General features: G+C 36.4%; 1 protein-coding gene across 4 annotated transcripts in view; it reads right to left on the bottom strand.

Moving 5' to 3' along the window:
• The window catches only part of LOC139757412 (eukaryotic initiation factor 4A-I-like), a 28,978-nt gene that overhangs the window by 1,355 nt on the left and 11,276 nt on the right, over positions 1-16,347 (bottom strand). For all 4 annotated transcript variants that reach the window (XM_071677888.1, XM_071677886.1, XM_071677887.1 and 1 more), the window contains 6 exons: positions 10,990-11,104; positions 8,414-8,671; positions 5,913-6,078; positions 4,409-4,627; positions 1,720-1,892; positions 18-187 (listed from right to left, as the gene is read on the bottom strand). In XM_071677888.1, the coding sequence (XP_071533989.1) occupies positions 18-187; positions 1,720-1,892; positions 4,409-4,627; positions 5,913-6,078; positions 8,414-8,671; positions 10,990-11,104 (1,101 nt within the window). The remainder of the gene's footprint in view (positions 1-17; positions 188-1,719; positions 1,893-4,408; positions 4,628-5,912; positions 6,079-8,413; positions 8,672-10,989; positions 11,105-16,347) is intronic.

A 16,347-nucleotide genomic window follows, 5' to 3' on the forward strand; every position in this document is an offset into this window, starting at 1 on the left:
ACTATTTTCCTCCTTACCTGTGAATGTAGTTCTCCCTATTTGTTGGCAAGTCATAGTTGATAACCAAAGATACCTGCTGGACATCAATACCTCGAGCCAGCAAGTCAGTGGTAATAAGCACACGAGAAGAACCAGATCGGAATTCACGCATAATCACATCGCGCTCCTTCTGGTCCATGTCACCATGCTGTAACAACATGAAGAATCATTATATCATCTTTCATATTCTGAGATTCCTCCACACCATCTTTCTTGACAATTGAAGTTGCCAAAAGAATTCCATTCACATCTACATAAAAAACTTAAAATATTACATCATGGACCTAGTTTTGCAATCCTAAAAGATAAAAATCAAGCTCAAAAACTAAACTTTACAAATTAATACCTAAAACTACTGAGCTGTTACTGAAAAATCTTCAGGAAATTGAATCTTCACAAAAAATCTATAATTTTCAATGGTCTCTTGAAAAAAATGTCAAAACATTAAAAGCAGTACACACCACAGGCAAACAGACAAACTGGTTCACATCTGCAACTCTTAAAAACATAAAGCAATTACATCAGTGGGTGCAGAGACAATGTTGCTAATGACGAGCCTTTATTAATCCTTTCAGAGCTACCATGTCAATCCACAGAAGGAATTTCCGACCGAAATATGAACTCTTAAGTGCACAGCAAACTCTAAAGATGGCAACATAAAGGAAGGATGAGTCACTGGAGCTGCCTAAGGAATTCTATAACCTGCCAGTATTCATAGTAGAAAGTCGATACCTTCTCTTACAGCAGCCCACGTCTGTGGCACCAAACAACAATCTCCCACCACCTGCAGTGCCCTGCTGCCTACCCAATACTGTGGTCTCGTTGCTTATACATACTTAGAATTCACCAAACCAGTACAAGAAAAAAGAAAAAAAATGTGTTTTTCATAAATGTGGAATGATTAACTCATGTAATCAAATAATCAAAAAAAGTATTTTTTTGCCATATGTAAGACTGAATAATGTGGTATACAATTTTTTCATAACTAAGAATGCTTAACTAAATTCATAAAAAATAATGGTTTTCAACGTTTATTGTGCAAAATCATATATAGAAGCCATAATTATTTTTGTATGGTTTAGATTAGCCAAAAAATCAAATAATTTTCTCTCACAAATAGCAAAGGTCAAGATATTCTGCATACTTAAGACAGGCCAATCCAGTAAATAATGCACTTTCCCAAAACTAAGAGAGAATGTCTTAATTCTTACGAAAAAATAAGTTTTAATACTTTTGTGCTATCAAATACAAAATATATTAAATCAAATGGCTCTTTGTGCACTAGGAAAAAATAAAATAATAAATTTTACACTTAAAGGGTTGAGAGACTAACAACTGCCTAATGTGGAACTTCTACATCTTGCATTTATGATGTCCAGCACTTATGTAAGACTAACACAACATCTTTCATTTGGGAGAGATTCTATATCTTCACATTAGTCAGCTCTCGTTAAAACTAACACAACCTTCCCTGTATGTGGAAGATTCTATGCCTTGACATCAAAAAAATATCAAATAAGATACATTTCATAATCTAAGTATTCATCCACTATGGGTAACTGGGCTTAAGGAAGGAAACCATGCAAAACCTGTAACAGGGTATAACAGTGAATCCTTTATGCCCGAGATATAACAATCACTTGTGAAAAGACTATCAAAACATGTTAGCTTACACCTCACCATGGCAGACACTGTGAAGTCCCGCTGATGCATCTTGTCAGTGAGCCAATCCACCTTCCTACGAGTGTTGCAAAAGATCACAGCCTGGGTGATTGTTAAAGTTTCATACAGATCGCAGAGTGTCTCCAGCTTCCAGTCCTCCTTCTCTACATTTACATAAAACTGCTTAATACCTGTGGAAAGGAAATAATTTCCAAGGAACCGTTTTCAAAGTGTGCAAAGAGTTGCAAGACATCAAAGAACCTCCAATTCTACTAACATACACCTACACAACACAAAGCATTCCCAGCACAAAACTCAAACCAAATACTCATAAACACACACACAATTAATGCAGACAGCTTACATAAATTAAAAAAGTTATATGATAGAAAAAGTTCAAGAGATGGTGCCCCAAGAAAGTACAAATGGGTGATTACACCCCTACACCTCTGCAATAAAGGACAAAGACAAACAGAAACAGGTAACCAGTCAGAAACATTTCTCTACTTATAAGAAGTAACACTAGGCTTACTCCTATGTTTTCTATCATGACCATTTTAGGCCTAAAATAATGAAATGTATGGACCAAAATATCATTTACTTAGAAAACTAGTAAACAATTTCAGATCCAAATATGGCTTTTATTTCAAGGGAATTAGTCATCTTCCACAAAGGAAAAATGCATGAAACAAAACCAAAAAAAATCCCAAGCTAGTCTACCATTCAGTCCAAGTATATATGCGCACTGCATACTTGTGCATAGCTGTACCCAGGATGAAAAGATGGGGGGAAACAGGCACTCTGAATAAAGAATCCTACATATTCTGGCTCTGCATTAAATCAATTTACAGGGCATGAGGGCAGAATGGTTGAGGAATATTCAAAAAGTTAAGTTTGGGGTTTGTAAAACGACAAGTAAATGAAGGGAGGCTCTTCCGACGAAGTAAGAAGAGTGTGTTTGAATGGCTCCACTTTGATAATCTTGATGCAGTAGAATGAATGCTGGTACTCAGAGATCTGGGGTGACGTGGCAACGTTGGGAATATTTCAAGATATGGGGTCCTTGCGGTACAAAGAAACAAGGAAAAGCTTGCATAATCATGTGCTCAAAGAGGAAAGAATATCAGATATACATGATTAAGAAAAAAATGAGGGGGTTACTCCATAAGTATATATGGATAAGTAGAACTGGGACAAAACAAACATTACATGACTGTACATTACCTGACAGGAATGCAAAGGGAAGGCTGCTGTATGTAAGCATACTGAGGAGGGTGGCAAGTGGAAAGTCTGTTCTATTCCCAGAAATTAGAGATTAAGTTTGTGCAGGAGTAGGTAAAAGGAAATTTTCACGATTAAAGATGAAGTGAAAGTGATCAAGCTTGGAATGTGGCCTGTGTGCAGATATACCAGAGAAATTGAGCGAGGAATGTCACACAGTGGGGACAAATGAAACTGGGGAAATGAATGGCAAAGGAATGGAGGGTACTCTGGGATGCGGTGCTTAAATGTGAAATTTAAGTGTACGGGAAGTAGAAGATAAGGTGTGGACAGACATAAAATGGTAGCCAATGATGGCTGGCAGAAGTTAAATTACTAGCAAAAGAGGAAAGGTAAGAGTACGCATGGTATCTACAGGGATGAGTAAATAATTGCAAGACTAAAAAAACAAACAGCAGGTTGTCAAGCCAAAGGTACAAGACCTGAAGAAGAGAGCAGGGAGATGGGGTGAGACTATCTATGAACTTCACAAAAAAAAAACAAGAAAATGTTCTGAAAGAACAGCATCAAAAGAGAACAAATAGAGCTGACAGTGAGATCATATGAGGAGGTGAAATGTGCAGATGAGGAGAGAATCTTTTGGAAGTACTGCTGAATGCAATCGATGATAGGGTGGTAGAGATGGTGCCTAGAACAGTGACATATGACTGACTGTCAAAGCAATTAAGGTGAAAAGAAAGCAGTAAAAGCCTTAAACAAGAAAACTGGCAGGAACATATGGGAGTGCAGATGAGCTTCACATGATTTGGGAAGAACACAGTTCCTCGATTCATTAAAAACTTCGAACTTTGTGTGGCCTGAGGTAAAGTGCTCGAGAACTGGCAGAATATATATTTTTTTCTTTCTTTCATACTTGTTCACCATTTCCTGCATTAGCAAGAAAGCCCTAGTAACAAGGAAAAGGCCTCAATTGCTCACATCCTTTCTCTACCTATCATGTGTAATGCATCAAAATCAAGGCCACTTACACCTTTCCATAGTTCAGTCCACTGACAGCACATCACCCCTTTTACCTTACACATTTCTTTTCTAACTTAGTATATATGTATAGACACAGGTAAGATGGGAAAAAATTAATATTTCAAATTATAGTCATACAAGACTGCTAAATGTACACTGTATGGAGCCATTCAAAACAAGTAACACTATCTATCTACATATCAAAAGCCCATTTCCTATGGGTAGCCCTGCTCTCCTTATATGGAAATATGAGGGAACATTTGACATTTCTGTTATTTGCCTTAATACAATAATACTGCAATCGCACTTACCAAAATGACTGCAGTGCTAGGGTTCAGCCTGAAATCCATCTCATCCATGGATAAAAGTAATTTATGGTTTGACTATAGTGACGATGGTCTGAACCAGGGTGTCAAAAGTGGTCACGGTAAACCATGAAGTTGGAAGGTAGGTATGTATGCCATACCTTCTAAAGTGAGCTCCTCCTTCTTGACTAAAATGGTGATAGGGTCACGCATAAACTTTGTAGTCACATCCATCACATCAGCAGGCATGGTAGCTGAGAGAAGCACCACTTGGACCTCAATAGGTAGGTAGCGGAAGACATCATAGATCTGATCCTTGAAACCACGTGACAACATTTCATCAGCCTCGTCTAAAACAAACATCTTGATGTTCTTGGGATCTGAAAGCAACAAACAAACCTAGCTTGAGGACAAAACAATAAAGCTCCTGAAATATAAAAGTAGGCAGATAAATCTAACTTTCCTGTCAGTTTATTTTGCACTGTGCTATAAAGATATATCCTATCAGAATACAGCTTCATGGATAAGTAGTATAGAATACTGTACAAAAAGAATATTACCCCCAGAAATATATTTTCAGTTTCATAAAGAAATTCACAAATATGTCTGAACCCACTGCAAACTGTTAATGCATGAAAATCCCTATGCTTTATATTGCATGGATCTGACAGCCATCATAAGAGGAATTATAAGACGCTCAAAAACATACCTATAAATTTTTTTTTTTTTTTGCTTTGTCGCTGTCTCCCGCGTTTGCGAGGTAGCGCAAGGAAACAGACGAAAGAAATGGCCCAACCCACCCCCATACACATGTATATACATACGTCCACACACGCAAATATACATACCTACACAGCTTTCCATGGTTTACCCCAGACGCTTCACATGCCTTGATTCAATCCACTGACAGCACGTCAACCCCGGTATACCACATCGCTCCAATTCAATCTATTCCTTGCCCTCCTTTCACCCTCCTGCATGTTCAGGCCCCGATCACACAAAATCTTTTTCACTCCATCTTTCCACCTCCAATTTGGTCTCCCTCTTCTTGCTCCCTCCACCTCCAACACATATATCCTCTTGGTCAATCTTTCCTCACTCATTCTCTCCATGTGCCCAAACCATTTCAAAACACCCTCTTCTGCTCTCTCAACCACGCTCTTTTTATTTCCACACATCTCTCTTACCCTTACGTTACTTACTCGATCAAACCACCTCACACCACACATTGTCCTCAAACATCTCATTTCCAGCACATCCATCCTCCTGCGCACAACTCTATCCATAGCCCACGCCTCGCAACCATACATATAAATATTCATAAATAATTCATTAGATCAAAAATAATGCATTCATTTAACAAATGCATAAGACACACTTCAGGAAATGAGGACAACGCCTAGTTATGCATATTTGCAAAGCATATCAAGATAAAGATATCAAGATCTATAAAGTTGTATCATCGTTAATAAATAGAATAGTGAGGAGTCATATCAGGGACCCTCTCACACCACAGAAATCCATTCATTCCCTGCTCCTTTGTGGAATGCAGCCTCAAAGGATATGGAGCCCCATACAAGGGATCCTGTGACTATATAACAATATAAATCATTTTTTTCTAGTTTCATGTAATACACAAGAAATATGTTTTTCAAAAGAACTTACTTAAAACTCGGCGGTTGATCATATCATACACACGGCCAGGGGTACCAACAATGATTTGAACACCCATCTCTAGGCGACGCATATCTTCACGAAGATTTGTGCCACCAATACAAGCATGGCACGTTACATTCATGTAATCACCCAGAGCAAGCACAACTTTTTGAATCTGTAATCAAATGTTTAACTATGCATACATTTATGAAAAACAAATATGTATATTAACTAATACAAAAGATAATAAATGATAATACAAAATACATCAGTGTGACAATGAATGTGAGCAAGTGAGGGCTTTCTTTTTCTGTTCCTGGTACAACCTTACTAACAAAGGAAATGGCAAACAAATGTGAAAAAAAACAAAATATGTAGTAGCTCCACCTATGCAGAGCCTGAAGCCCAAAGGTAATATGAAGTAAGGTAAGGCAAGGGTCTTTAAATCAATTACTGATATTGTTACCAGCCTTTTTCTTATTTCAAATATGAATTCCTTCATTATCTTTTTATAAGTTCTACAATAACTCTTTCAGAAACTCCTATAATCATAAAAGCCAGCCTTTTTCTTATCATTTCAAACATGAATTCCATCATTACCTTTTTTATCAGTTCTACAATAACTCCTTCAGAAACTCCTATAATTATAAAAGGTGTTTGAGATGGCTGGTTGCTACCTTTCCTGCTAACTAGTAGCCCACCACTACTGCCTTTGTTCAATTACCTTTATTTCCTTACGGGTCATGTATAACCCCTTAAATCCTTAGGTTTCCTCTTCGACCCTGAGATTCTGAGAATTAAAGTACTTTTTCTGAAACGCAAACCTTACAATTTCAATTATACTCATAAAAATCATGGAAAAATTACTACTTTCACCAATAAAATGTGAAGTTCTAAAGATGTTTCATCATAACATGTTAAAAAAAGAGAACAAGGAAAGTCAAATGAGATACCATTGTGCATCTTGTTCCTTTTATATATGGCAAAAATCCCTCCCTGAATATCATTTCGTTTCATTAAACAATAAACCTTTTCATGTTACAATCAAAATGAGATTCAGTGGTACTTTTCTCTTAATAGCAAAATTACAAAAATTTCTACAATTACCAGTTGCACCAGTTAAACCCACTGTTGTCAATGTCACACAAGCAATGATAAAAGAGCCTTCACTTTTTCTATAAAAACCTTTTCCTGCATTACTTGGTCAATTCTAAGAGCTCAACGTGTCAGTGTTCATAAAATTATTCTCCACACAATCTGCAGACATCATCAAATAATTTAGTAACATCACATGCCTGTTACCCAAAATGTAGCTTAATACTACCAAATTTCCTTCCTGCAAAGCTCCGTGCTGTCTTTGGGTTGGCAGGAGGATGACTGACTGCCGAGATAAAATCATCATACTCTTCCACTTGTCAGCCATCCATATTTAGCAGGCAGCCTCGAAACAAGAGGCATAAAACTCAATGCACAAATCTCTCTATGTCTAAAGGAGTTACTCTGCTCTTATATCAGTCTAGAGGAGTTTCTCTGCTCTCATAAATATCAGTCTAGAGAAGGTGCAGAGTTAGCATACTGTATACATGACTAATGAGGTTTTTTTCACACTTGATTGTTGTTTCCCGAGTTAGCACTAGGAACAGATGAAAAAAGGCCACAGCCACTCAGTGTGATAAATCAAGAAAATATGTACCTTGCTCATACCATGCAGCCTCCTCCCTAATGAGATAACATAAAGAACTGATAAATCATAGATTCATTCACTCACATCCACTCTAGCTATGATGTATAATGCTCCCCCTATCCAAATACCAGTTCCACAAACCTTTCTATGGTTCCTCCTGACCACTTAAAGTAACCTGCTTCAGCCCATTACCAGCATATAAAACCCTTCGTCCACCTCCTCCTTATTCCACCAACTTCAGACATGTATATCCTTATAGCCGGACTCTCCTCAATTCATCCTTTCCAAACATCCAAATTATTTCATCACAACCTCCCCAGCTCCCCCATATATGCTATGCTTACATCCACACCTCTCTCTTACCTTATCTTTATCTAATCACCCTCTTCACCCCACATTACATACTGACCTCAAACATTTCATTCGCAACTGATCCATCCTCTTCCCTGAATAATGAAGGTGTGCGGTGGAGTGCAAAGAGATGAAAGAACATGAGAATGAAAATGTCAAAGCCAAATAAAGTGCCATAACTTGGCTATCTATGTGTAGGTGTAATAAAATAAATTGAATAGTTGCTATAAATCAAATATACACAATATCTTACGATAAGAAAAAACTTCCTAACAAAAACTAAACAAGAATGGACAGATAAACACAAACTCATCACTTATGATCTTGAGCTTCTCAAATAGGTCCTTCATTAGTAACAATAATGAATAATAAATATAAGCTCACTAATAAATGAAAAGATCAGGTATTAAGCCACTAAAGACTCTTTCGAGCATCATGATACATGCTGTCATTTTAAATGCAATCAAACACCAACCTGCTGGGCTAATTCTCGAGTGGGTGCAAGTATAAGGGCCTGTGTCTCATTGGACTTTACATCAATCCTCTGAAGGATGGAGATGGAAAATGTAGCAGTTTTTCCAGTTCCAGACTGAGCCTGGGCAATACAATCGTGACCCCTGATACAAGGCAAGATGGCACGCTGCTGAATAGCAGATGGCTTCTCAAAACCATATGCATAGATACCTCTTAATAGAGATTCATTTAGGTTCATGTCATCGAAACTTGTGGCCACCTGCAAAAGTATATATACGAAATTAGCTAGAGATTAAAAAAAAGGAGAAAAAAAAAGAATGCGTTCAATTACCTGGGAACAATTTAGACACAATTTTCTAAACATTTCAATGACATAAAAAATAAGTTAGCAGTGAAGTGTTTACATTATAAACTTTGTCTCAACTTTTTAAAGTGAAATTTATAATGTTACATCTATTCACCAGGTCCTGTAGTTTCTTTCCCTGCTTGGTAATAACCACTAAGGTTTTCTTTCACTGTGTCCCTTCTTTACCATCTCTTTCACTGTGTCTCTTCTCTATCATCTCTTTCACTGTGTCCCTTCTTTACTAATCTTGTCTCTACTGAACTTTATCATCCATTCATCATACCAACTTCAAGAGTATACTATACCTACGTTCCTCTGAACGCAGATGTAAATGCTTTAATACATGTCTGTGAATGCTGCTCAAGTGTTTGTGTACACAACCATGTTCAAGTACTTTAGAAATAAAACTGTTCTCTTAAGCTTTATATGACTGTACCTTTAATGTACAATCAAACATGCCAAGATATTTGATATAGCACCTTTCGCTATGTTCTGGGCAACAGAATGCCTAAAACATTATTAGTAGATGCACAAAAAAATTATTTCTCTTCATAAAAGTAAGGATGGAAAAATAAGGGCTAATCCAAAAATAATTGGTTCAACATTCTATTCATATCTCTAAAAACTGTTCCCCAGGAAAGCCTCTCAAAAGGGTGGCCATGGCAATACAGTTTCCACATCAGGTGGAATCCAGTGCCACTTATTAGCCTCTAGTGCCTCACCCTTAACCCCTTAACAGGCCACTAGGGAGAGGGCAACCCGAGCACAGTGTTCCCAGAGGCTCCTATGAAATGCTACTACCTACTACTACTACCTAGTAAATCGGCTCAAAAACTAAATATCCAAGACCAATGCACCAAGAAATCTCATGCATTTTTACAAGATCTAGCAATCGTTTATCTGAAAGTAATGCCTTCAACATTTATTAGGGTACAAAATTATAAAAATTGCAAGTGATCATTTTCTAATCCTTTTCCATTAAAGCAAATCCATTAAGCTTCCATTTGACAATGGGGAAAAAGACAGGAAAACTGACACAAATTTATACTTTAATCCCTGCAGAATGGCCTAGACTTCAAATGTGATGGATTCTTTGCTCCTTACACTCATAATGATCTAAGGGTGCTAGCTCATGGGCATTTATCAAAAGCATCACAAAGAATGATATTTCTTTAAACATTATCATACATAAAACACACTAACCAATGAGCGATGGATGCTTAGCAGCCTCATGTTCTCAGCTCGAGCACTTGTGAAAAACATCATATATCATTGTTTATTTTAATGCATTACAAGTAACACAGTACATCCAGCCATTGTTAACTTACACAATTATGGCATAAACAAGAGTAGATAATGGATGAATGGCTCTGCAAGTTGCAATGACAGTGTCAGCGGTGAATGAGTCATTGTCTTGGTTGAAACCTTTAACTTAGTACTGGTAGACAGCAGCACTTCCTAGGTGCCGGTGGTGTCTATATGACATCCAAAACCTAACTAAATTACAGCAAAAGCGCAGGTATTCGAAAGAATAAACTGACAAATAAATTAACAACAGGGTTGCATTATATAATGAATCAGTCACTGTTGTTCTAGGGAGGTTTAAACTTCAGCTTGGGCAGAACACAAGATTATCTGGGTTCCCAAAGCCATGTTCTGATCAGGGAAAAGTCTATCATCCATGTGGACTATTCACACAATTTTCATATGCCTGTAACTTTCATTAATTTTAGCTATGAACGACAAAGAACTGTGCATCAACTTAGATCCATCACCACAGTTACAGTAAACAAACCAAATCGAACAGTGTTCAAAAAGACAAAACTGTCAGTTTATATTTAAGCTAAGCTGTACAAAATCAATCTAGCCAAAGAAGTAAAATGACAGGAGGAATTTACTGAAAAGCAGTTCTCCCAATGCATATGGTTACTAAACTGTCATCAAATGCATATTTAGGCTAAGCTGTACAAAAATAATCTAGACAAAGAAGTAAAATGACAGGAGAAAGTTAATGAAAAGCAGTATTCCCAATACATATGGTTACTAAATTGTCATCAAACCCTAGTAGATCAACACTGCACCAAAATTAAAATGACAAAACTACTAATGTGGGAGAAAAACATTGAAAGTACACATTTAAGCTATCAAAATGTGAAAAAAATATTCTACAAAGCACATAAATTACTCTCTCAATAAGAATTTTAGAAAGAAAGTCTATCTGCACTGCTTACCTCAGTATAGGTGGACTCGATGACGCCATCGACATCCATGCCGGCTGGACCCTCATAATCCTTTGGTTCACTGCTACCTCCTCCACTGTTCCCACCAGTTACCCATTCATCATCCCTATCCATGGAGGAGGAAAAAAGAATTAGACAAAATCCAGGAAGTAAACTTTACAAGTCTCAATTTCTTAAACAAAAAATTCTGTACTTTTCAAATCTAATACCTCTCTGACTTTATTTCATTTACTCTTCAGTCACAAAATAGTGGCACATGTGGTACCTATTTTAAACATTACAACTGCAAACAAAATTCACACCAAGTAACAAAGACCCAAATGCAACCTTTAAACAATTTATCAAAGAATACTGCTAAATGGCTTATCAACCATGTAAATGAAGCAGGCTCTACTGACTTGAACTCTTAAAAGATATGTGCAGAAGGAAAGAGGCATAACACAACTAGTAAAATACATGAGAAAAGAAATGAAGCAACGTAAAACAATAAGGAAGGAACAAAAGATATGGTAATATGATAATTTTCGCAAACATGCTGCAGATTTTTTGGTTGGTTAATTGGTTAGTTGGGCTTTAGGCCCAATGACAGCCACAATCATTAAGGCCAACAAGTCGGACAGAAACACAATTTAATCATGTTTGAAAACATTCAAGATATTCATAAAACTATTTACACTGTGCCCTGACATGCAAGGAAGGAGCAGGGTGTTGGCTGCTGGGTTATGCCCCTTTCCTCTTGCTGGGAGGTGTTCATTCTTATGAGCCCCTTTCCTTTCAATGTCCAATGTACAGGTAGTCAATATGTATACCACCCATTGAAAATGAGGTGACAAATGCAGTCTTCATGTGACCAGAAAATCATCATTGGGAATGTTTATGAGCCCTGTCTCTGCTCATGGTTCTGCATGGACAAAGTACTCTACCTGAAGAAATTTCATAAAAAAAATCCCAGTTCTAAGCAGGTAAAATTCTCAAAGTCTATTTCTCTCTATCTAAAAGGTTATAAATAATATTCCTAAAAAATTTATATATATACAAAGACACTTCTGCCTTATATCAATAATCTTCCTTCATGACTTTAATAAGACCATATAACGTAACAAACCATTGTGACAATGGTTTGAAATAAAAAAACATCTAATACGTCTTTTCTTGCTATATAGATTTGCCCTCTGATTTTCCGAAAATCAATATGATTTATATACATCTATTCAAAGTCCTTTCAGTATAGCACTTCTAAATAAACATCTAAAGTCTCTTCTTAACAATATACACATTTCACCTAGGCAATAAAACGTATCTAATTTAACCCTTAAACTACCATCACTTATAATGCACTCTGGAAAACTTCATCCACACAATACACGGATATGAAAACGAACATATCTATTACTAGTTGGACAAAGGCTGCATGTATATGCATAATCACCTCTGTATGAGATGGCCAAGAAAAACTTACAAAAAAACCACCCTCCAACAACTGGTCACCCACCTTTCACTCCCACTGACACTTGAAATGCAATTACAAGAGACACCAGGTATCAACTTCCACTTAAAACATATCATTCAAACTGCAATTCAAGCACTTACAAATATCTTGCAAAAACATCATGTTTACATTCATACCAGATTCAAAATTTAAGGAAAAAGAGGTTCAATAACCTAAGATATCAAAGATATCAAAGCAGTAGGGCAATAAATCAACAAATCAGAATGGTCACCTTTACTTGAGGTGGGTTGTAGCAATGCAAGCTTTTAAATCCTTTTTAAAGCGAATATGAACCAAATGAGCAATCACAAGTGCAAGTGCAGAAACAATCCATATGGTTTCCTCATGTCCAAAGGCAAAGAATAACATGGAACAGAATAGGATCAAAAAGACATAAACTGCATTGAAGGAGAACTTCTGCATTGTCTTACCCACAAATACTTATCTATCAACAATTTCCATGCATCATGAATCTGTTATCTTGAACTAAAACTATATTTCCCTTTGCTCTTCAACAATTTCATCCAACTACTTGGGCCTCCACATCAAGGAGCAGCCTTAACAAGCATATCATATAAACTCAAATTCTTCCATGCGAACCTCTTCACTCTGGTGTCCAATGTATATTTATCAAATCCATCAACAGTAAACTAATTAGAGAAAACTTTACTGATCTTTAGGCAAAAAAGTATTAAAATAATTACTTATTCCATGTATAAGATCGTAATATATGTCACTATATACTGCACAGAACACTCCCTATATCATGCGTTACACTACTTTATTAGTCCTTCCTTTCCGATTATTCATTTCTGTAAATATCACCATTTCCATAAAACTATATGCTTATATCAATATTTCTTGAAACCAGTTTGTTTCCCACCTCATCTAGGAAGCATCACAAACATACAACTCTATCAGCTCCTGCTTTTGGAAATAACAAATAGAGGAAAGATTTTCAGCCTCACACTCCTTCCCCTCATCAACTTTCAAGATACATGGGCAGTACTCTTTCTCACCTATTACTTGGAAAATATATAACATCTAAATCTTTTTTACATTAATCTTCCATTTCCCAAGTCTACACTTGCATTACCCCAGTAACAATAACTCCATTCTGGACCTATGCTATGAATAAAATTCCTTTACTTTTACCAATTTTCCATACATACATATTGAACAGCCAAGTTCCAGCCTTGGCATCACCTTAATTCAAAACCATGGGCTAGTCAAGCCCCATTACAAACAAGTTCCATCCTTTTATTTATCTAAGTGTTCTGAACTCATCTGTACCGTATATTTTGCTTTTATATTACCGTTTCTTCTGTTGCAAGTATTTTTTCAACCAAGTACTAAATTACTATCATGGTGTCAAGAGTATAGTAGATATGTATGAAAGATGAGCAAAAAAATTATGACTATTCCTTTAAGCAACTACAAAGCAAGCAATCTATGTGATAATGGGCATCACTTCTAAAGCACTCAAATAAATATTATCCTAGCTATTCAAGCCATAAGTGCAAAAGTCAAAATAATCAATATACATTAAAGAGATCATAATGTACAGTACAACATTTACAAACACCAAAATATAAAAAATTAAGAATTACAAGAAAAAGATTCTTGAAGATAATGGAACAACACAGCTACTAGAATGAACAACTTCCGCCTGCCATGTTAATCAGCAACTAACCTCATTTCTATGAGGAATTTGTTTTGTTTCCTATGTACATTCTTTACCCAGGTTACAAGTTTATTAGTATTACTTTCATTATCATTTATCATTCTTAAGGTAACAATATCGATAAAAGTTTTAGTACAATGTTAACTCGCATGCACTGATGTTATGAAAAAATACATTACATTTGTAAGTACAATAATTATACACAAATGGGTTGCAATATGGGTTACTTTTCCTTCCCCTTTGGCAATGCATACCTGGAGAGCAAGCAAGCTTTGAGAGATATAGATAGATTATATACATATAATATATAAATTTCCATATATGAGAGAGAGAGAGAGAGAGAGAGAGAGAGAGAGAGAGAGAGAGAGAGAGAGAGAGAGAGAGAGAGAGAGAGAGAGAGAGAGAGAGACAGAGAGAGAGAGAGAGAGAGAGAGAGAGAGAGAGAGAGAGAGAGAGAGAGAGAGAGAGAGAGAGACAGAGAGAGAGACTCTAAGGAAGTATAACTGTTGAGTGAAAATCTTACCTCATTTTCAATTTAATCATGCCATGTTTTTTCTCTGCTTGGAATGGTGATAAAGCAAGGATATGTTCAATGCAACTTTCCTGGAGCATTCTTATTTGGGTTTTCATGGAATTATAACTATGTAATTCTCTTTTAAATTAAACAAACTGTACACTTGTTGTTCAAGATTAAGTATTCAGATATAAAAATTGTACAACTTCTTACATAAAAAGACAAAAGAATGCTTTATTAATTTCTTCACATGAATCAAAGGTTTCTTTGAATACAACTTTGTTATAATTGTTACAATAACCATACCATGAGGACCATTTTCAAGATTTTGTTCATTTCTATTGCACTTATCTTTATTTTGCCTTTACACAAATTATCCTACTACACTGTCCTGTAAATTGTTCATAGCTTACTAGTGCTACTGGAAAAATACATTTTTGCCTTATAAGTTAACAGCATCAACATCAGTCTAACATAATTTTCATTATCATCATCATTGCTAGGTGTGATAGTTCATTATCAAGATACCCAACAAGCAGGTTGGCATATAGTGATGTCTGTCATTGCTTTGCATCTGTACAATGGGCCAGTTAAGGCCTTATTGTACTACTTGATAGTAATTTGGCTGGATAGCCCCATGGTTTAGGACCATGATAAAGCAGACCTTCATATGTCTTTCAAGATGGCACTTGCGGAATCATATGTGTATTGTTCAAAACATCATCACAATCCCACGCACATGGTGGGGAAATATAACTGGAATCATTCTCAATTAAAAAAGGCAGAGCAGTGTAATAGCAACTGGATTAAATTCAAGATTTCGGAAACTCAAAACTAAAAGGCGCTTAGTTGTGCCTACAGCACAAAGTTGACTATAAAAGGCCAGGAGGCCACACTGGACATCAGACTGTCAGGAAATAAGGAAATCTTAGAGAGAAATATCCATCAATCACTACAGTAAAGTTTTATCTCAAACTGAATGATGGTTTCATATTTCTATTTTTTCTTTTTATATTTCAAGTCAAATCATTCGGCTATTTTGCCGAGTCAGCCTTCTTAGAAGTTGGATTGGCATAAAATGAGGACACTTGATAAAGAAACATTCACAGATCATTTCTTCAAACTTCCATCAAATGATCAAGTGCTTTCAGAGAAAAATATCATAAAATGAAAAGCTCACAGTTTAAGGACAGATAATGATGTCGGTTGCCAAGTGACAACAGCTCATTACGTGGGATAAAAATTTATTATAAAACCATGCATGAGAAAAACTCAAAAACACATCTTATGATTGTTATGACAAGGTTGTCAGCTAACTCCATCATCACTCTGAACTACATTACCTTCCGCCATCAAATCGTGGTTCATGCAGCATGTTGCACTCTCCCAATATCTATGTTTTACTTAACATATGTATGATTTGTGTGTTAGCATTTGTATGATGGAAGAGCAGGTACACATACAAAGTGGAACCCAGGCATGTATCCCTATTTCATTGTTTGGAAAAAATGGAAGATTCCTTTTCCCAACTCTCTTCTTGAAAAGCAACCCACACACAAAACTAGGTGGGTGGGTGTATGTGTGTGTGTGTGTGTGTGTGTGTTTCCTACCCAAGAGGCCCTTTTTGTCAAGCTCCTACAGCACACTGGAAGCAGACCATAT

The sequence above is a fragment of the Panulirus ornatus genome, chromosome 26 (assembly GCF_036320965.1).
Source record: "Panulirus ornatus isolate Po-2019 chromosome 26, ASM3632096v1, whole genome shotgun sequence".
Lineage (NCBI taxonomy): Eukaryota > Metazoa > Arthropoda > Malacostraca > Decapoda > Palinuridae > Panulirus > Panulirus ornatus.